General features: G+C 40.0%; 1 protein-coding gene across 8 annotated transcripts in view; it reads right to left on the minus strand.

Annotated features, from left to right (window-relative positions):
- Positions 1 to 16,519, minus strand: part of kidins220 (kinase D interacting substrate 220) — a 65,989-nt gene extending 49,470 nt beyond the window's left edge. For all 8 annotated transcript variants that reach the window (XM_003215389.4, XM_062983501.1, XM_008117755.3 and 5 more), the window contains exons 1-3: positions 16,360 to 16,519; positions 3,587 to 3,728; positions 570 to 668 (exon numbers count right to left, since the gene is read on the minus strand). In XM_003215389.4, the coding sequence (XP_003215437.1) occupies positions 570 to 668; positions 3,587 to 3,694 (207 nt within the window). In that variant the 5' untranslated portion in view covers positions 3,695 to 3,728; positions 16,360 to 16,519. The remainder of the gene's footprint in view (positions 1 to 569; positions 669 to 3,586; positions 3,729 to 16,359) is intronic.
- Positions 16,520 to 22,576: the final 6,057 nt, after the last annotated feature.

Consider the following 22,576-nt stretch of genomic DNA (forward strand, 5'->3'; position numbering starts at 1 on the left):
TTTCAAGATTTATAATTACTGTATCTCCTAGGAATGAATAGAGAGGTCACTGGATTGCAATTTAATTTCAGTATTCATGATGGGTAAATATATTTTTAAAATTACATCCTAATTTTAATGCCAATTTTGAGTCAGGGATTTAAAAAAATTGAATTTGCAAGGATGAGAGATTGTGCTATAATTTTATAAGGTGGTAACTGATTAAAATATATCTAATTATATTGGTTGATATATTATTTTCCTCCATGTTTTGCCTCAATATTTACATATATTTTTAAAATATTTAGTGTTATCTCATTTATTCGTGACATCTTATTTAATGTTAATATAATGCAAATTTGCATACATGTATTTCTTAATATTATACATTCTTGAACAAAATGCCTAAATAACAATAAAAACATGTAATATTGATTTATGTCTTGCAACTCTGATGTTTATCATATGTTGCTTCTATGGTAATTGACTTTGGCCAAGTTAATAGAAAAGATTAGCAGCAACATGTGCTGATCAGTGTACACAAAAGGGACTAAGATAGCATAAGACTGGATTCTTCTGTCAGTACTTACTGAATCTTCCAAGTTGCAGTTGGCACCTTTCTTTATTAATTCTTGGACAATTTCTAAATTGCCTTGTTCAGCAGCTATCATTAACGGAGTCTGACCACTCTGCAATTATATGAAAAAAGTGCATGTGCTGTAAAACACTGATAGAATAGTAACTGTTTTTATGAACAATGTTGAACATTTTATGATTTCTGACAGCATAGGACATAAATCTTCCTTGGTTTTAAAGAAACATTTTTGGCCACATTACAATAGAATTTTCTCCAGAAATACCGTAAGTTTTTTTTTACTTTATGTATTTTCACAAATACGATGTTCCTGGAAAATGCCTATATATCAGCTGGTAATTTTTCACTCAACATTTAGCTGAGCATGAAATCATTTCAATATCAAAGTATTTTGTTTGAGTTTTAGGCATTCAATCTGTGATTTTACAAGTTGTCAGCAGATCTTAGAAGCCATGACTACTAAACAGCATGATTTCTTGAAATTTTGTAAAAGTCAAGTTCCTTCAACATTAATTTTGTATTTCTTAAGAGAATGCTTTGCAGCACAACTTGAGATTAAAGGGCTGGGCTGTGGCGCAGGCTGGTTAGTAGCCAGCTGCAATAGATCACTATGACCAAGAGGTCATGAGTTTGAGGCCAGCCTGTGGCAGAGTAAGCACCCGACCATTAAAATAAAAAATAGCCCTGCTAGATGTTGACCTAAGCAACCCGAAAGATAGTTGCATCTATAAAGTAGGAAATTTAGATACCACTTTTGTGGGGAGGCTAATTTAACTAATTTACAACACCATAAAAATCGTCCAGCAGCATTCGGAATGAGAAAGTATCCAAGGACTCGGCATCACAGTGGATGAAGCAGCTGCTCCCCCTGTGGCTGGAATTGAGCATACCCTCAGGAAGCTGGAAGCAAGAGCAAGTTAAATTGCCTCTGTGTCTCTGTCTCTACATAACGTTACTGTGTATTGAACTTCTTTTTCTGTGGATTTGTTGCAAAACATGTTTTGGTGCTTAATTTGTAAAATCATAATGAAATTTGACATTTAATAGGCTTTTCCTTAATCCCTCCTTATTATCCAACATATTTGCTTATCTAACGTTCTGCCGGCTCGTTTATGTTGGATAAGTGAGACTCTACTGTACTTAATTTTGAAGAGAGAAGTAACAGTATCTACAGTACATATATAGATACTGTTACTAGAAGATTAGAAGTTACTTCTTTTTTCCCTTTCTTCTTTATTTTTGAACTATATTTTAAATTTTAAATTTATTTTAATTTTAAATTTCAGTATTTTTTCATGTACAGTAGTCTCACTTATCCAACACTCGCTTATCCAACATTCTAGATTATCCAACGCTTTTTTGTAGTAAATGTTTTTAATAAATTGTGATATTTTGGTGCTAAATTCATAAATACAGTAATTACAGCATAACATTACTGCGTATTGAATCACTTTTTCTGTCAAATTTGTTGTATAACATGGTGTTTTGGTGCTTAATTTGTAAAATCATAACCTAATTTGATGTGTAATAGGCTTTTTCTTAATCCCTCCTTATTATCCAACATATTCGCTTATCCAACATTCTGCCGGCCTGTTTATGTTGGATAAGTGAGACTCTACTGTATTATTTTAAAGTAATTTAAAAAAACAAAAACAAATGTATCCCCAACTATGTGTTGAATGGTACTGTTCCATTATCTGGGCAGAGCCCAAAAGGGGGGCTAGACAGAGAAGGCTAGTCCATTTTATTGGGGGGCGGGGATTGAAGGAAGAAAACCATTTCCCCTTTTTTCCTGATATTCCCCCCAGCCATGTTGCCATCATCTCAACAACTGTCATTTATGAAATAAGAGGTAAGTGGGGCAGGGGGGATAACAGGGGAAATAGTTTTTCTCCTTCAACTCCACCCCCACCCCCCAAATGGACCATCCTTCTCTGTCCAGGCCCCCTTTTGGAGTCCGCCCAAATGATGGAACAATACCCATTGAACCAAAGGAAGTGGTACTTTATTGTTTTAGGGTTTAAAAAAAAAAAGAACAAAGGCATAAATATTGTACAAAACTGCATGTGAATAAGCTTAACTGAAGTGAATAGGGTTAATGTCTGAGTAAACTGAAAGAAAACATCAAGTTTAGAAATAATTCCAGTGTGATCTTTCACCTGGTTATTCAAAAATACACTAAGAACGGTAAGCAACGGGAAGGGTTGCAGGAGTCAATTTTCACCCATATAGCTAAAAACAGCAATGAACATTGGTTCTAGTTGCAACTATTATCAAAGACCCCAACCCCACTTCTAATAAAAAGAAGACATAGTTTGATCCATCGGAATTGGAGTTTAGGATTAAATAAATCTAAATAACAATTCTATCAATAATGGAGAGAAATAAAAATTTTCAGGAGCAGAAAACTAAGAAAAACATAGCATATTATCTTAATACAGCATGACCAGTACAGTGTTCCCTCACTTATCGCAGGGGTTAGGTTCCAGGACCACCCGCAAAAAGTGAAAATCTGCAAAGTAGGGACACTATATTTGTTTTAATATTTATACATTATTTTAGTAGTTATACACTATTTTAAGTCTTTATCAACCAATCGTGTGTTGCTAAATCGTCTCCTTCTCCTCCTGTTGCCGCTTAGGCTCCTTTTCTCTCCCTTTGGCTTCTCCTTCCTCCCTTCCTTAGGCTGTAAATTGTAATTTTTTATTATTTATAATAGTCTTTTAGTGTTTATTGAAAAACTGCAAATCTGCGAAAAGTGAACCGCGAAGTAGTGAGGGAAAACTGTATATCAATTCAATCAAGGCTTTAAATTAAATAAGTGTAGTCAAATGCATTTCAAACTGGCATTTTAAAAATTACTATGTAAGAATCTAAGAGAAATATTCCTGGCCTACACAAGAAAACAATACTTTATTTTGTCATTTGTATTTGTAGTACAAAACAGCTCCTATTTACTGTTAGTTATAGTATAATAAAATTTTCAGAAAAGTTGCTGGGATTTTAGCTTACCTCATTTCGCTCATCTACATCTTTGCATTTCTCCAGAAGTGCCTTCAAAGCAGGTACATTTTCTTCTTCCACATATGTCACCAAACTCTGAGACACCAAACCCGCCATCTTTGCATGAAAGGTCAAACTCTACGCCAGTTATCTAGATTAACAAGACAAGCAGTTTTAATATGTCACTAATGTATTGTTGTCTTTACACATACAGAGGAATACAAAACAGTGACTAAGAAGAAGCAGCTACAAATTATTTCTCTTTTACAGAAGGGCTCTAAGTATTACGTGGTTTTTCAGTATCATGATAAAACCTAGCATTAAACTGATCAGAGAAATATCTGAAATTAATTTAAATCATGACAATGTGTTTATGTGGGGGAGGGGAGGGGGGAAGGGAAGGTGCGGCCACCGGATTCCCAGGGAGAAGCGCAACAAGGTTCTTGTGACCCTGGAGAAGGATAGGTGTGGTGGCCTCCTTGGCAGCTACTCTGAGCTAAAGGTCCTGCTGCTTATTGCCAGATCCGTCAATGGTAAATCATCAACCATCCAAGATTTAATCCTGGATGAGCGGGTGGATCTGGCATGCATCACCGAGACCTGGTTGGATGAGCACCGAGACCTGGTGGGGTAAGTCTTACCCAGCTTTGTCCTCCGGGTTTCGGGGTGCATCAGCAGGCCAGGCCTGGAGGGCGGGGAGGTGGGGTTGGGGTGGTCTTTCGGCAGTCCATCACCCTGGTCAGATGCGCCATCCCGCAATCTGCTGGATTTGAATGTGTCCACTTGAAGGTGGGCACCCAGGACAGTTTAGGGATTCTGCTGGTGTACCGTCCACCCCGCGACACAGCAGTCTCCCTGTCTGAGCTAGCAGAGGTGGTCTCTAGCGTGGTGTTGGGTTCCCAGCGACTGATAGTGCTGGGTGACTTCAACATCCATGCTGAGGCTACCTTAACAGGTGCAGCTCAAGAGTTCATGGCCGCCATGACAACCATGGGACTGTCCCAAGTAATATTGGGTCCCACTCATCAAGATGGACATACACTCAATCTAGTTTTTGTTGCGAGTGACGGTTTGGTCGGAGTGGAAGAGCAAATTATTCTTCCATTGTCATGGTCCAACCATTATCTGATCAGTTTAAGACTCACTGTGACCTCAAACCCCCGTAGGGGTGGGGGACCCATTAAGATGGTCCGCCCCAGCAGGCTTATGGATCCTGATGGCTTCCTGAGGTCTCTTGGGGATTTGCCTGCCATGGAGGCAGACGATCCTGTCAATGCCTTGGTCGACTGCTATAGTAGTGAGATGACCAGGGCAACAGACACGATCGCCCCCGAACGTCCCCTCTCATTGCGTGGAGTCACCCCAGCCCCCTGGTTTACCAGAGAGCTGGCAGAGATGAAACGCGCGAGAAGGAAACTAGAGTGCCACTGGCAGACATCTCGTGATGTCTCTGACCGAGCAGGGTCTAGAGCCACTATTAAGGCCTATTCCATGGCGTTGCAGGCAGCCAGGAAGGTTTTCTCAACTGCCCGCATCGCATCTGCCACTAATAGACCTTTAGAGTTGTTTCGGGTCATCAGGGAGCTCTTCCACCCTCCCGAGGTTGGAGGGGCACCCGAGGACTCGGCAACTCGGTGTAGCAAGTTCGTTCACCATTTTGCAGACAAAGTCGCTCAGATTTGTACCGACTTGGAGGCCGGCCTTGATGCAATGCCAGAGGAGGTAACCGAGGCATCTGTCTGTCCGAGTTTGTGGGATTCGTTTCAGCTTGTGCAACCTGATGACGTGGACAAGACCCTTGGAGTGGTGAGGACGACCACCTGTGCCCTTGATCCTTGCCCTTCCTAGCTTTTAAAACAGCCTAGCGGTGGGTTAGTAGATTGGTTTGTGAGAATAAACCTCTTTGGAACAGGGAATATTTCCATCTTGCCTTAAACATGCCATAGTAAGGCCAGTTCTGAAGAAGGCTTATTTAGATTCCACCGTTTTAAGTAACTACAGACCAATGTCTACCCTCCCTTTTTTGGGCAAGGTCTTGGAGTGGGTGGTTGCCTCTCAGCCGCAGGGATTCTTGGAAGATATTGATTTTCTGGACCAATCGCAGTCTGGCTTCAGACCTGTGTACAATACTGAGACGGCTTTGGTCGCCTTGGTGGATTACCTCCGCAGAGAACTGGACAGGGGGAGTGTGACCCTGCTGGTTCTCTTGGACATCTCAGTGGCCTTCGATACCATCGACCATGGTATCCTTCTGGGACAACTCTCTAGATTGGGCCTTGGGGGAACAGCTTTGCTGTGGCTCCAATCCTTTCTGGAGGATCATTCCCAGTTGGTGAAGCTGGGGGACACCTGCTCAGACCCTTGGCCATTGACCTGTAGGGTCCTGCAGGGTTCAATTCTGTCCCCCGTGCTTTTTAACATCTACATGAAACCGCTGGGTGAGGTCACCCGGAGTTTTGGAGTTCGGTGCCATCTCTACGCAGATGACACTCAATTCTACTATTTTCCACCTAAATCCAAGAAAGCCCCTCAGATACTGGACCAGTGTCTGGCCGCTGTGTTGGTCTGGATGAGGGCGGACAAGCTGAAGCTTAATCCTGACAAGACAGAGGTCCTCCAGGTCAGTTGTACGTCTGATTGGGGCATAGGGTGGCTACCTGTGCTTGACGGGGTCGTACTCCCCCTGAAGGTGCAGGTCCGCAGCTTGGGGGTCCTCCTGGACTCAGCGCTGACACTTGATGCTCAGGTGTCGGTGGTGGCTGGGAGGGCCTTTGCACAATTAAAACTTGTGCGCCAGCTGCGACCGTACCCTGAGAAGTCGGATCTGGCTATGGTGGTCCATGCCTTAGTTACCTCTAGACTGGATTATTGCAATGTGTTCTACGTGGGGCTGCCCTTGAAGACGGCCCAGAAATTGCAATTAGTCAGCATTCGGCAGTCAGGCTTCTAACCCACCATTGGCTGCCATTTATTTTCCGAGCCCAATTCAAGGTGCAGGTGATCACCTACAAAGCCCTAAACGGTTTGGGACCCACCTACCGCATTTCCCCCATGAACCTGCACAGTCTCTTCGCTCGTCGGGGGAGGCCCTCCTCTCGCTCCCACGACCCTCGCAGTCGCGGTTGGTGGGGACGAGGGAGAGGGCCCTCTCCATCGTGGCCTCTCGGCTCTGGAACTGTCTCCCCAGGGAGATCAGGTTGGCCCCTACCCTCCTTACTTTCCGGAAGAGCCTGAAAACCTGGCTCTTCCAACAGGCCTTTGGCGATTGACTTCCATAGCAAAGGATTGACCTGTTGCCCATTTTTAATCTTACTGCACTTTATTCCTTTAGCTGGCCATAGTCTCCTTTATTTATGCCTTCCCCCAGCACTTTAATGGAACAATAGTTTTGTATCGTCCTCTCCCCGACTATATCTGACACTACTAGCTCTTTTATGGCCCAGTTCTTTTTAGGAGCCAACCCAGGATTTTATCAAGCATGTTTGTTTTATGTGACTTCATTTGTTTTGACTTGCTTTATTGTTGATTGATTTGTTTTATTGCTGTGTATTTATATTATTTTGCCTGGTCTTGGCCCCATGTAAGCCGCCCCAAATCCCCTCGGGGTGATGGGGCGGGGTATAAAAATAAAATTATTATTATTATTATTATTTAATTAAAAGTTGCAAATTGTGTATGTAACATAAAGAAGAAAGAGGAAAAGGAAGAAGAAAGGAATGGATAAAACAATATAAACAGGATAACTATAGAATTAGGAAGGTAATTTATCTAGTACATTACATATTAAAGAAATCATAAACACAAGAAATTATTATTACTCGACATGTTTGAATCCAGCTACTTGTTGTTATCAAAATTCTACTGCGCCAGACCACATAAACATGAGCTCATAGCACTTGTAGTTTAACATTTTTGCTGCTTGTTCAATGAACCATCCCAGACTTGGATGAACAAACTGAGGTTGAGACTTTGCCAATGGTAACTTTTGCAATGTGCCAACAACAGTGAACCTGCCATTACCACACTGGCTTTCCACTCCACTGATGATCAGTGGAATCGTGAACTGTATTAACAGCTTATCTGTCCGAACGTGTCTCCCGCTATGACCCACCTCAAAGCTTAAGATCGTCGGATGAGGCCCTGCTCGTGGTCCCGTCAGCCTCACAGGTGCGGCTGGCGGGGACGAGAGACAGGGCCTTTTCAGTAGTGGCTCCCCGCCTATGGAATGCCCTCCCCATTGAAATCAGGCAGGCTCCCTCCCTCCTATCCTTCCGTAGGAAGGTAAAAACTTGGTTGTGGGGCCAGGCTTTCGAATAAGAATCAGCAGCATTAATTACTATTATGTATGCTGGAACTCAATTGACAGACCCAGTCTTTTAAACTTGTACACGCCTATCTATATTTTATAAATGCATTTTATGAATGTTATATGTAAGTTAATTTTTTAACTGATTTATAGTGTATTGTACTGTTTTTATATGTCTGTTTTATTGTAAGCCGCCCTGAGTCCCCTGTTGGGTGAGAAGGGCGGGATATAAATATTGTAATAAATAAATAAATAAGTAATTGGAGGTAAACCTCAGTAGTAATATATATTTAATCTGGTCTAGTATTAGACATACCACAACAAGAGTAACAACAACGTGTGTAAAATACAATGAATTTATTTTCTTCTGGAATTAATACATAGTATAAAGTGATAACTTAAAAAATACACTCTACCCAACACATCATAGATCTTCACTCTGACATTACTTAGCTCTGAGCTACCCAATATGGTATAAAGATTTCAAGAACACCCGCAACATAATAAGGACCCACAACCAGAGCAAACTCCCATTCCTCCAACCCGAACCTGGCATCATAAAAAAAAAATGTTCACTTAGTATTCAGTAAGATAAAACAGAAATGGCAACAACAATTTTGGGTTAGCAGCTATTCAAGGGTACTGTCATCTTCTCAAAGAAGCTTAATGAAACTATTTTCACTACAGATGGAAAGGCAACTGCTATTTCAACCTATATACATTTTGCTTATTTCTTTTACTGATAATATAGTTGCTACACTAGTCATGAATTCTTTTTGATGTTACATCTTTTACTCCAGCTTCCATTTAAATCAAAGAGGCAGAAATGTAACTGATGCAGCAGTAATACAGAAAAAGGTACCGGTAAGTGATGCAGCAGTAATACAGCAGTAACACAATCTGTTGGGATAGATAGCCCTTCAAAAACTATCCCACGTGCCTCAAAGGCTAGCTATGACTGCAATATTTTCTTGGAGAATTTCATGCCATCAAGATAAAAAAAGAAAAAAGGAACTAAGAAAGGCACACAAATAAACGGCACCAAAATAAATAAACAATTTCCAAATAAATAGTTACTGCTAATATTTCCCCTAAAACACACATCTCTAAGAATGAAATACACTAACAGTCAACATTTTGGACAATTGGCTACAATGAATATATGAAATACGAAGCACTAAAGAAAAATAAGAATTGGTACTGTCCCATTATCTGGGCGGACTCCAAAAGGGGGCCTGCACAGAGAAGGATAATCCATTTTATGGGAGAGACGGAGTTGAAGAAGGAAAACCATTTTCCCCATTTTCACTGGTTATTCCCCCCTCCCCTTTTCCATATTATAAACTAGGATCGCTTCGATGACAGGGGCATGAGTGGAAGGAATAACAGGAAAACAGGGAGAAATGGCTTAACTTCTTCAACCCCTCCCCCTCACCTCCATCCTGTAAAATTGACTATCCTTTTTTGTCTAGTGCTCCTTGTAGCCTCCTCCCGGATAATAAAACAATACTGAAGAATCTTAACTTTGGGGAAGCACCTCTTTCTAAACATGCCTGCTATATATCCCTCCAACTGGAATAAAACTTTATATGGCGACCGAGAAAGGGCCTTCTCTGCTGAGATACCCTGGTTAAGGAATGCACTACAGATGCCTGACCTGCCCACACTTTGTTCTCATTTTGATGCCAAGTTACTTTTCTCTTTTCTCCCCATCTGTTACTTTTGGAGTCAAATAATCATGGCTTAGCTCTGGTGGACTGGGTTGTGAATTTTTGCTCACCGTGTTATCATTTTTATATTGCTTTATTGGCTAAATACAGATATGTAAAAGAATAAAGTGTACATAGCTGTCTGTCTTTCCACCAGGCACAAAACATACAACAGACACACACAACCTAAAGTTGATCGCAATGCATATACATGCAATATTAAAAGCATCTTAGTCTGAATAGCAGTTGAATCAATCCTTAGATAAACAGATTCTAAGGTAATGGAATAATGATGACCTCCCCCAAAAAGCACCTTAAAGGGCAGAAAGTCCAGATGCTGAGATAGCATTTCAGATGAAGTTGTATTTCCTGCTTAAAACCGAAAACAGCTTTATGTCGGCTTAAGCCCAAGAAATAACTTTATAGATTCTTCAGTGGCAAAACATTAAGCCCCTGTGTAATCTAACTTTCTCACAGGTCTTCAACTTCCTAGGGAGCAAAAATAAATTCTATTGCATGTTAATTCACATTCAGTCTCAGTGAATTAATATTGTATAGGTCAAACATGATCTATAGCCTGTAGAATTTACTACTTATAAGTAGTACACTGGACCACTGATGTCAGGCAAATACTAATTAAACAGTGTACTTTGAACTGCAACACTGTCATACATGACAAGTAATGCCTCGCCTGGAGTTTGGAAACAACAAGCAACTAATAATTACATCTAACTATTTTGTAATGAGTGTATTACAAAGTGTTGCTCCCCATTACAATAAGACAAACTTAAGTATTGCCCCAAATTCAAAAAATAAGTGATGCCACATAAATATGTAATATCTATGTTAGCTGAGATATAAAGCAATCATTTAACAGTAGTAAGAAGAAGCATCAGCTAGCTATCACATTGATCCCAGGTATCAATGGTAGAAAGACTACTGAAAGATTTCCAGATCATCTTTTTCCAATCAAAGTACATATACAAATGTTATTTGTTGTGTTTATTTGTGTGTGTGTTTAATTACTTTTAAAATGTTTAATCACTTTTTACTTCTATATTTTGTCAATTTTAACTATGTTTTAATCTGTTATGACCTTCCTTTAGTCCCAAACAAGGAAAAAGGTAGGATGGTATGATTGCTGTTAGCATTATTGAAGTAAAATGCTTTCTAAGTCATAATTACAAAACTGGGAATAGCTGTAATGATATTAAAATATTTCACAAATAGTTTAATAATTAGCATTAAAACTTTTTCTGCAAATATTTCAAAAAAACTGCTGCACTCAATTCCCTCCCCCACTTCTATCCCCTTTTTCCTTTTGTCTTACTAGTACTTAGATTGTAAAGTGAAGGCAGGATACTGTCAAATTAATGATTTGAAAGCTGCTTCAGCCTTTATAACTGAAAAGAGGGGTATAAATACTATAAATACAAGAAAGAAGCTCTGAGACATGAACCTTACAATTAATCCCAAGATAAATGCTAGATCAAAAAGTTGGAAAATGATCCAAGGTTAAATACAGTTCAAGCAAACATAATGAATGCAGAAAAATACTTATTCGTGACACTACCACAGTGGTTTTCAATCTGTGGGTCCCCAGGTATTTTGGCCTACAACTCCCAGAAATCCCAGCCAGTTTACCAGCTGCAAGGATTTCTGGGAGTTGAAAGCCAAAACATCTGGGGACCCACATGTTGAGAACCCCTGCCCTAACATATATTCAAATATTTACAAGAAAGTCACAGAACATGATAAAAACAGGTATCACGAAGATATTAAGAAGGTGGGAGTAGCAAAACCCATAATCAGAAACATCATGTGGAGCAGGCTAACCAGAAAAGTTTTTCAATAATGCCATACAATATGACACTGTTATCCGTGGATTTTATATCTATTGTTTTACTTGCCACTTTCCCCCAAAATATCCCCACTCTAAAAGTGTTTGTGGGCCTAGAGTGCATCCAGTCTACGTATAGAAAAAATACAGAGTTCACTATTATCCAGTTTCAAAAGGGTCTGTAGTAGGCCTCTCTCAACAGTAACATGCTAGACTAATTATATATGTGTGTGTGTGTGTGTATATACAATATAATTTACAATAGTATATAATATTATAATATATTGTATATGCATATAATATTAATATTATTTTGTAATACAATATAATACTAATAATACAGTAGTTTTAGCATTGGACTCAACTCTGAAGACCAGGGTTTGAATCCTTATTTGGTCACCCGGTGAAGGAAATTCACTGGGTGATGTTTGCCAAGTCATATTTTCTCAGCCTCAGAGGGAGGCAACATTAAGTTCTCTTCTGAGCAAATCTTGCCAAGAAAAGCATATGACAAGGCTGTCTTAGGACCGCCAGCCATCTATCAGAAACGACTGAAAGGCACAGATAAACAACTATAACAAAACAATAGACAGGATGAGCTAGTTTCAGCGCTGGGCTCAATGGCGTTCTGCTGGCACTACAAGAACATGGCTTGTCTGACATTATGTCAGATTCTTTCTTCTCTGTAAAGCCTCACCCCTCCCCATCAAAGATGCTGCAGAATATTAATGGATGTTGGAGCAGCTCAAGTAGTAGAGATACATGAAGGGGACCTGGCCAAAATGGTGCACCATAGAATCAAAGAATAGGTGAGATTAGGCAAGCCCCGACATTAGCAGCCTTTAAGAAAGATTTGAAAACATGGCTCTTCCGTTGTGCTTTTGGAGAGTAATTACTGCATACATCCCTTCTGTTACTCTCCTCCAATATCTGTCCTCCAGATTGCACCACTACTTTATGACCCTGTTTTCTGTGGTTTATTCCTATTCCCTTTCTCACCTCGAGTTTTTAACCTAGTGTTCATGTAGCCCGCCCTTGGTTTTATTGTTCCTTTGATTTTGCTTAATGTAGTGTATATTATCTTTTATTGTATTGTTTAATGTGTTATGATTTGTTGTTTTATTTATATTCTGTGATATTGTATTGTTCTGGGCATGGCCACATGTAAGCCACCCCGAGTCCCCGTTGGGGAGATGGTGGCGGGGTATAAATAAAGATGATGATGATGATGATTATTATTATTATTATTATAGTAGAGTTGGAAGAGACCTCATGGGCCATCCAGTCCAACCCCCTGCCAAGAAGCAGCAAATCAATCCGGGGGAGAGAGTTCCACTGCCGAACAGCTCTCACAGTGAGGAAGTTCTTCCTGATGTTCAGGTGGAATCTCCTTTCCTGTAGTTTGAAGCCATTGCTCCGTGTCCTACTCTGCAGGGCAGCAGAAAACAAGCTTGCTCCCTCCTCCCTATGACTACCCTTCACGTATTTGTACATGGCTATCATGTCTCCTCTCAGCCTTCTCTTCTGCAGGCTAAACATGCCCAGTTTTTTAAACTACTCATAGGGTTTGTTCTCCAGACCCTTGATCATTTTAGTTGCCCTCCTCTGGACGCTTTCCAGCTTGTCAACATCTCCCTTCAATTGCGGTGCCCAGAATTGGACACAGTATTCCAGGTGTGGTCTGACCAAGGCAGAATAAAGGGGGAGCATGACTTCCCTGGATCTAGATGCTATACCCCTATTTATGCAGGCCAGAATCCCATTGGCTTTTTTAGCAGCCATGTCACATCGCTGGCTCATGAGGACTCAAAGATCTTTTTCACACGTACTGCTGTTGAGCCAGGCATCCCCCATTCTGTATCTTTGCATTCCATTTTTTCTGCCAAAGTGAAGTATCTTGCATTTGTCCCTGTTGAACTTCATTTTGTTAGTTTCGGCCCATCTCTCTAGTCTGTTAAGATCATTTTGAATTCTGCTCCTGTTGAACAGAACCGGGCCCAGGACGGAACCCTGCAGCACTCCACTAGTCACTTCTTTCCAAGATGAAGATGACACATTGGTGAGTACCCTTTGGGTTCGTTCGCTTAGCCAATTACAGATCCACCTAACTGTAGTTTTGTCTAGCCCACATTTTACTAGTTTGTTTGCCAGAAGGTTGTGGGGGACCTTGTGGAAGGCCTTACTGAAATCCAGGTACGCTACATCCACAGCGTTCCCTGTCTCGACCCAACTCATAACTCTATTGAAAAAAGAGATCAGATTAGTCTGGCATGACTTGTTTCTCATCAGTAGTAACTACTGGGTCACTATCTATCTATCTGATAAAAACCTAAAAGGGAAAAGTCTGGGTCCAGCCCAGTAAGTCTTATGGCACCTTAAAGACCAGTAAAAATGGAAAAACTTCATGAGCATGTGCTTCGTTAGCATTTACTGGATGATGACTCAACATATGATATGTCTCATACTTTGAAATAAGTGCTATATTTAGGACTACTACTTTTGGCCAGGACCAAGCTAATGATTTTCCTATCACAGTCAAATGAGACAAAGTCAATGAATCATCTGAGAGAATCTATCTAGGATGCCTTTTCCTGTGAAACTTTACATCATTGGCATTTTTAAGATCATTCCTTCCAAATACAACCTAAATGTAAAACTTCAATTCAAAATTTATCCAGTTTTCCCATCTCCCAATTCCTCTTCTGCATTTGCAGCTCTCAACACTGCTCAATATGCTATCAGTCAACAACATATAAGGGGAAAAATGACAATTTTATATTAGTAGTTTTTTCCTGCAAAAGTAGAAAAACTACTAATATAAGGTTGTTGTTTTTTTTGGGGGGGGGGGGGGGTTACCTGAGAAAACACTTCTCTTGGCATTTGTAGGTCTTCCAAATCTATTTTGTGGTCAGCATCTGGAGGAAGCTGACCAAAGTAGTACTGGGGGACCTAAAAATGCTTATAGAGATTTTTTTTTCAGTCGTGTTTCCAGCAGCAGCAGAGATGATGGCAAACTGAGCAATCCATGAATACTCAAATCCACAAATGCTTAACCACAAATGAAGACAGGCAACTGTATATTCAAAGGATATTTGTCACAATGAAGATGAAGTTAATTTAGTAATCACACATTATAACGAATAAAACACTTATGTTACAATAAGACATATCCATCCATACTCGCTTGGAAATTTTAAGGTCAGTGCTAATAATCTCTCAATATTTTATGGGAGCACAAAACTGTTTGTCAGGCATGCAACACTCCTTATTATCGTGATACACACAGGGCAGCTGTTTTCTCAGAAAGAAAGCAATTACAGTACTCTCCACTAAAAAGTGATCACCATTAACAGATGCATTGTGTCAAAAAGTGGAGAGGGTGAAGCTGTACTACACACATAGGAAAGATGAGAACTTGACATATCTACTCAAAAATATATAGAACTAACACTAAGGCAGCACACCTTTTGCAATTTCTTGCTTACAAAACATACTGCTGAAACATCACCATCATAATTATTGTTATTATTATGTACAACCTGCTTCCCCCCAAAACAACTTGGGATTCAAAGTGGCTTTGTCAACTTCAATTATAGTGAACTGTCATGGAAATGATAACAGCAACTTCCTGCCCACATTTATGGTTTTTCAAAATTAATTTTTCTACCTACATACATTTGTGTGCACCTTCAAGTCGCCTACGAAGTAATAGCCATTCCCTCAATTGCATGAGAGTTTTCCCTCAAAGGTGCTTTTCCCAGGTCCTTCCTCTAAAATACAGGTTGAGAATCCCTTATACGGAAATTCAAAATATTCCAACATTCAAAATTGCCCATTTGGGTGGCTGTATCATGTACAAAATAGCTTAAAATCTTATGTATAAAACTGTCTTCCTTGCAATATGTATAGAATATATACGAAACAGAAATGAATGTTAAATTTAGACTTGGGTGCCATCTCTAAGATATCATGTATGTATTACCAATCCAGGCATTCCCTCCAAAATCCCATGCACTTTTGATGCCAAGTATTTCAGATAAGAAATACTCAATATGTATAAGCAGTTACGGATATATGCATTTTTAAGATTGGGAACCCAATATATATATAGCATTGCCAATATGTATATAGTTATACCAACCTGTATAGGATTAAATAGCCAATTTCACATCAACATAACGGTAATGTGCATATAGTCACGTCAACCTGTATAGAATGAAATAGCTAGTTTCACATCCACATAACTGTAATGTGTACAGAGTCATGCCAATCTGTATAAGATTTAATAGAAAGTTTCACATACACATAACTGTAATGTGCATACAACAATGCCGACCTGTATAGGATTAAATCGCCAGTTTCACATCCATATAATTGTAATGTGTATATAGTAATGCCAACCTGTAGAGGATTAAGTAGACAGTTTCACATCCACATAACTGTAATCTGTATATAGTCATGCCAACCTGTTTAGGATTAAATAACCAGTTTCACATACACATAACTGTAATGTGTATATGCCAACCTCACAACTTCTGAGGATGCCTGCTATAGATGTGGGCGAAACATTAGGAGATAATGCTTCTGGAACATGGCCATACAGCCCGGAAAACATACAACCCCGAATGTCAACCTGTATGGGATAGAATTGCCGGTTGCAAATGCAGAGAGTTGAAAAACGAAGAGAACAAGACGTCTTTGAGCCTGACAGGAAAGGCTAGAAGGAGGCTGTTCAAGCCCCAGCATCAATAAGCTTGCTGAAGAGCCCTCTTTCCCTCGGCGCGAGCAGGCTGAGGGGGAAGGGAGGACACCTCGCCCGAAACGGGAGTCTGCCTGGGCGGCTCCCCTGCCTTTGTCTGGTGCTTTGTGCGACCACCAAGCCCCTCGTCGTCCCTTCCTCAAACCCCCCAGGCCCTTGTTTACTTACCAGCAGGAACAGCTGCGGAAGAAGAGGAGAAGCTGAGGATGGTGCTACAACAGAAAGCGAGCGCCTGGGCGTTACTGGCAAACGCTCGTCTCCCCGAGGCACCTCTTTGAGGAGATTGAGACAGCGGCCATTTTGACTCCTCCTTCCTCCTCTCGCCGGCCAGCCCCCCCTCCCGAAAATACGCGGTCACGTGATCCGAGAGAGGCGGGCACGCCAGCCAGCAAGGCTTGAAGACGTTGCCACGGAAACCGGAGCAGGCCTGGGAGCCCTTCTGCACAGCTGGATAAAATCCCACATTTTCTACTTTGAACTCGAATATAGGGCAGTGTGTACTCAGATAACCCAGTTCAAAGCAGATACTGTGGGATTTTCTGACTTGATATTCTGGATTACATGCCTGTGTGGAAGGACCCTGGGTTACCTGAGTCCACACTGCCATATATTCCAGTTCAAAGCAGAAAATGTGGGATTTTATTCAGATGTGTGAAAGGGGCCAAAGGTGTAGTTTGAAGAGGGACCAACCCACTTTGGCAGAGGAGGCCTTGTAAAACTACAACTCAGGGACCTTCCACACAGCCCTTACTTACTTACTTACTTAGGTGAAGACCCAAAGACCTCAATGGCGGAGCAGGCGGGCAATACCTTGGTACATGTTACAACAGCTGTGAAGAAGGCTGCAACAGACTGAGAAGCCACTCTCGTTGTATTAATCACACCACTGCTGGGACCTCAATCTGTGAAGATTGTGTGTTGACCGGCCGTGCACCGACCTCCACACATTAAAAAAATCACGCACAGGCGTCTTCCAAGAAAAATAAAAACAAACCTACAAAAATCCCATGGCGATCAGCGAGTGGTGACGGGGGCAGGACACAGCCCTATATCTCAGAATATCAAGGCTAAAAATCCCATAATATCTGCTTTGGACTGGGTTATCTGAGTCCCCAGATAATGTGGAATTTTCTGCCTTGATATTCTGGGATATAGGGCTGTGTGGAAGGGCCCTCAGGATCCCATAGCCTCAAGGCATGGCAGCAAAAGTTTGTCAAACTGTATTGTTTCTACAGTGTTGATGCACCCTTCAGTTTCAGCTCCCAGCCCAGCTTAGCCAGCATTCAGGAATGCAGGAGGCTGAAGTTCAACGTATCAGGAAGACCAGAATTTGAGGCCCCTTCTACGTTGTAATATAATCCAGATTATCAAAGTAGATAATCCACATTATCTGCTTTGAACTGGATTATATGAGGCTACACTGCCAGATAATCCAGTTCAAAGCAAATAACCTGGATTTTGTATGGCAGTGTATGGCCCTTCCACACAGCCATATAATCCTGAATATCAAGGCAGAAAATCCCACAATAGCTGTCTTGAACTGGGTTTTCTGAGTCTACACTGCCATACATTCCGGTTCAAAGCAGAAAACGTGGGATTTTATTCAGCTGTGTGGAAGGGCTTCAGAATACCATCAAGAGTATTCAAGAGTGCTTTGAAATAATTAAGTTCAATGAAATGTAATTGTCCAAGGGATGAAGAAAAGCTGTCTTTTTGAAAGTAACATGGACCTATAAGGTATTACAGTAGAGTCTCACTAATCCAAGCCTCGCTTATCCAAGCCTCTGGATAATCCAAGCCATTTTGGTAGTCAATGTTTTCAATATATTGTGATATTTTGGTGCTAAATTCGCAAATACAGTAATTACAACATAACATTACTGCGTATTGAACTACTTTTTCTGTCAAATTTGTTGCATAACATGATGTTTTGGTGCTTAATTTGTAAAATCATAACCTAATTTGATGTTTAATAGGCTTTTCCTTAATCCCTCCTTATTATCCAAGATATTCGCTTATCCAAGCTTCTTCCGACCCGTTTAGCTTGGATAAGTGAGACTCTACTGTATTATAATTATTGACACAAAGACATAATATGACACAGCAAACGAGATATATATGCTGGATTTCGTATCACAAAATTATTATTATTATTATTATTACTACTACTACTACATTTATGTATAAATAAACACAATAAACATAAATGTAGTAATAATAGACAAGGCTTGTATCCTCCCAGGTCCTTCATGAAATTTCACTCCAGATCCAGGAAACATATTTCAGTACCGTTCCCTTATCCGAGCAGACTCCAAAAGGGGGCCTAGACAGAGAAAGGTTGTCTATTTTATTGGGGGGGAGGGGGGGAGGTTGAAGGAGGAAAACCATTTTCTCCATTTTCACTGGTTATCCTCCTGCCCTTTCCCATATCGTAAACTATGGTTGTTTCCACAACATGGCTGGGGGGAATAACAGGAAAACAGGAGGAAATGGTTTTTAACCCCTTCAACCCCCTTCCCCCCGCCCCCAACTATCCTTTCTCTAGCACCCCTGTGTGGCCTCCACCCAGATAATGGAACAGTCCCCATATTTCTCTTATAACTCTCCTGTGTTTTCCCGTCTATTCCTTTGGACTGGTAACACTGGACTATTTTGATCTGAAAACAGTCTTAGCCAAGAGCTACTTTGTTTCAACGATCCTTGCTCTTATGAAGCTCCCAAGTACTGCGGTGATCTATATAAGTAATCTTGCCATTGAACCTAATCTAGGAACCTGCAGGGAAATTGTGGAGTAATTCTGAAGATTTACTGTCTGTCAGTTTGTTTCTAAGGGTAGCTCTACACAGTAGAATGAATGCAGTTCGACACTATGTTAAGTGTTATAGATCAGTGCTATGGATTCATGGGAGTTGTAGTTTGACAAGGTCTGCAGACCTTCTGTCTGTCTGGGTGCTGGTGTGTCACCAAACTAATAGGGTCCCAATAACATTGAGCCATGGGAGTTAAACTGGTGCCAAACTGCATTAGTTCTAGTGTGCTAGTCCACTTCCTTCAGTTGCAGAGCATGCTGTTCTATTGCCAGTAGTGTTCAAATACACTTCCTTTGTTGGTTCTGTGACCTTCTGACTTGCACCAAGGTACTTTGCCCTTTATTTTAGGAAAATAGGTGATGTCTGCAGTTTTTCAGTTTTCTCAGCTCATGTTGATTCCTCTCCTCAAAGCAGCTTTTAAGTAACAGGCAAAGCTTCTTTTCCCCAAGGCTTTTACCTGCCTTTCATAGTTACTTTTTAAACAGTGGTAGCTTTTACTCTGTGGCTCACTGTGTAGTTTATTGTACTTTTATAGCTGCATTTCTAGGTTAGTTCCAATAGGAATAATGCATTTTTTCAGTGTTCTCTGACATCCTTCTTGTCTTTTGAGCTTTATTTGGCAACTGAGGGTGCATATGAACTGTCGAATAAATGCAGTCTGACTTCACTCTAAATGCGCCACACCAAACTACAAATCTCAGGATTCCATAGCAGTTCAAGCAGCATCAAACAACATTAGTTCTACAGTAGATGCATCCACTGTTAAAAGTACAAATAAAACAATAATCCTATACAGGTTTAAGCGTTACATCCTGTAATACTCAATAGAATTTGCTTCCAGCACTGCCAATTGAATTGCATTACCCTTAAGAGCTCATAAAACCTTAAACTGGATTTCAGCACATGCAGAATTAGAACCACTATCTTATCAATATAAGCTGCATGGCATAGTTTTTATTGCAAAATCAGTTATTATTCATTTGTTTTAAACACACACAAAAATAATCTGGCCTGCTCACATGTTGCTTGTCTATCAAAGTTAGTGATCCACACTTTAGCACTGCCAACACAGATACAAAAAGGAGTGTCTTCTCTTTATAAACAAGTTAAAAGCAGGTTATGGGTAATTGCTAGAATCAGTACTTGCAGGACTGAAATAACCTGGTTGTAGGGCTACAAGTCTAAAAACAGTGTCCGTGAGTCATGTAAAATGCTAGCTGTATATGCATTGCATATATACCTCTTGGAACTATTTAACATCTTACGTAGTAATATGTACACAGTAATTAAATTTAAACTCCAATGTAAGAGAAAGACTTACAGAAAAGGCATGTGGGTTTTTCTAATTCTAATTGCCCTTCAGAAAGCAAATTTTCTCTGTAAAAACAGAATTGGGATTTTGTACCTATATTCCAGGTAATTTCAAGTTTGGTTTGAAGAAAAGAAGGCATTTAAGTAGCACCGAGTCAGAAGTCTGAGAATCTAGTAAACAACCAAATAAAATAAAATAGGTGTGTGTGTGTGTGTGTATGTGTGATTACCATCAGGTGCCCTCGTCCCACTTTCTACAAAACAAATGTCTCAAATCAGTGTTGCTGAGTTGTCATAGAGACATGGCAGTTTACACACTGATTTTGAATGCTTTTGCCCAAAAAGAGGCTGAAAAACACTGGAAACTAATAATTCACATTCTTTGACTTTGTGCTGGGATGAATGCAAATGACACAAAACTTGATTATCTTTTTTTAAGACCTATAATTTTAGCTTTGAGCTTTTGTACTACTCAACATAATTTTAAACAATGAGATTAGGAGGACTTAAAATATTAAACACAAGCTGCTGGTCACTGGAGACAACTGGAAGAGAGCCACTGAAATAAGATGTTGGTCCTTTTTTTACCCCAGCTAGTTGGAGAAAAACATGACATGCGATCAATATCAGGAAGATAGAAGTCTGGTGGAATAGGAAGAACAAAAGGTTGATATAAAAACACAGGCGCAATTTCTGACATACAGAGTCAGAACCCAATTTCACTGAACTTAATCTCCTGCCGGTTATTTGGATCTACTCTAAATGGGCATTCAGCCTGGAAACACCACTTACACCACAGTTTAGAAAAGGAAAGAATATTTGGGTCTGAAAATAAAATATTTTTTCCTTTCCCAAGTCCTCTCCCTTTCCAACCTGTAATTTTAATATTACCATGGCTTTTTTAATGTACTCTACATTGTTTAGCAATCCTGAAAGAGACAAAGAACAACCATTCCAGATTGTTTTAAACTACAGTTTAATCAGATTTGAAAGACACAAATTAGAAAAAACATTTATAGGCCAGTTAAAAACTTTTAAAACATAGCCATATGCTACCTGTGTGTAGCATCTCTGAGACAAAACTAGAAATAAGTAATTATTAAAATATCACATCACAGTGTAAACTAATACAGTGGTATTTAAATTACCATACACCAAGACTTAATTTTATGGATCTGTTGAAAAATAACGATTTTTTAAAAATATATTTATATATATATATTTATATTGGAATAATAAAAATGAAATCCATGAATAATGTCTTTATATTCTGAAACTGGGGAAGCAAGTTGAGGAAATACTGCAACTATGCACTTTTGAAGCATCTTCTCATTTCAAAAGGAGGATATTTAGGAGGAGTGTAACTATTTCTGCAATGAGCCACGAAAAGACTCCTTCAGTGTGTATCCATGTATGAACTAAACTCTGTATTTATATCCTTATAATAAATTTTATATTATTTTTAATAATCCCATGTGTCCCATGTGAATGGGGTTTTATCCCTAGTTTCTATTCAATACGTACAGATATTTCTCTCTGAGCAAGATTATACTTGAGGTCTGGTTAAAAAATAATTATCTAGATACTAGTGTTTTGTATGACATGTTTTGCCACTGTGATATACATCCAAAGACACGGGCATAATCAATGCTCATGAAAGAAAATGAGTGATTTATTCAAGTTAAGAAGCCATCAACAAGGCAAAAAAAGGGGGGGGGAGGCAAATGCTTCTTTTTAAACCTTTCTGGCCTAAGTTGTGCCTTTGATATGAAACAGCTAAATAAAGAATATTTTGAAAACTCTGCTGTGGAAGAAGCAGCATGTTTCACAAGTAACTGCAGTGAAAAGAAAATAGGCAAGATGAGCCTGAAGTGCCTGTAGATCAGGCCTGCGTAACTTGTAGCCTTCTGGGTGTTTGATACTCTTAACTCCCAGAAGCCCTAGTCAACTTGCCCAATGGTCAGGAATTCTGGGAGCCGAAGTCCAAAACATCTGGAAGGCCCCAGATTGTGAAGGCCTGCTGTAGATAGATACAGCAAAGCGAGTGCTCACCTCAGTAAGTGCCAAAAAAATATTTTAAAGCTTGCCATGTCGGTGAGATTTAAACCCTGTTGAAGACAAAATGCTTTCAGTATTTTCAAGTTGGTCCAGGTTTAAAGTCACTATAGTAGTATATCTATATTCACAGCTGGGTTTTCCATGTCCTCCCAATTCCACCTGCCAAAAAGCTGTTCTTCAGGATCAAAGTACCATATGGGAAGTCT

The sequence above is a fragment of the Anolis carolinensis genome, chromosome 1 (genome assembly GCF_035594765.1).
Source record: "Anolis carolinensis isolate JA03-04 chromosome 1, rAnoCar3.1.pri, whole genome shotgun sequence".
Taxonomy (NCBI): domain Eukaryota; kingdom Metazoa; phylum Chordata; class Lepidosauria; order Squamata; family Dactyloidae; genus Anolis; species Anolis carolinensis.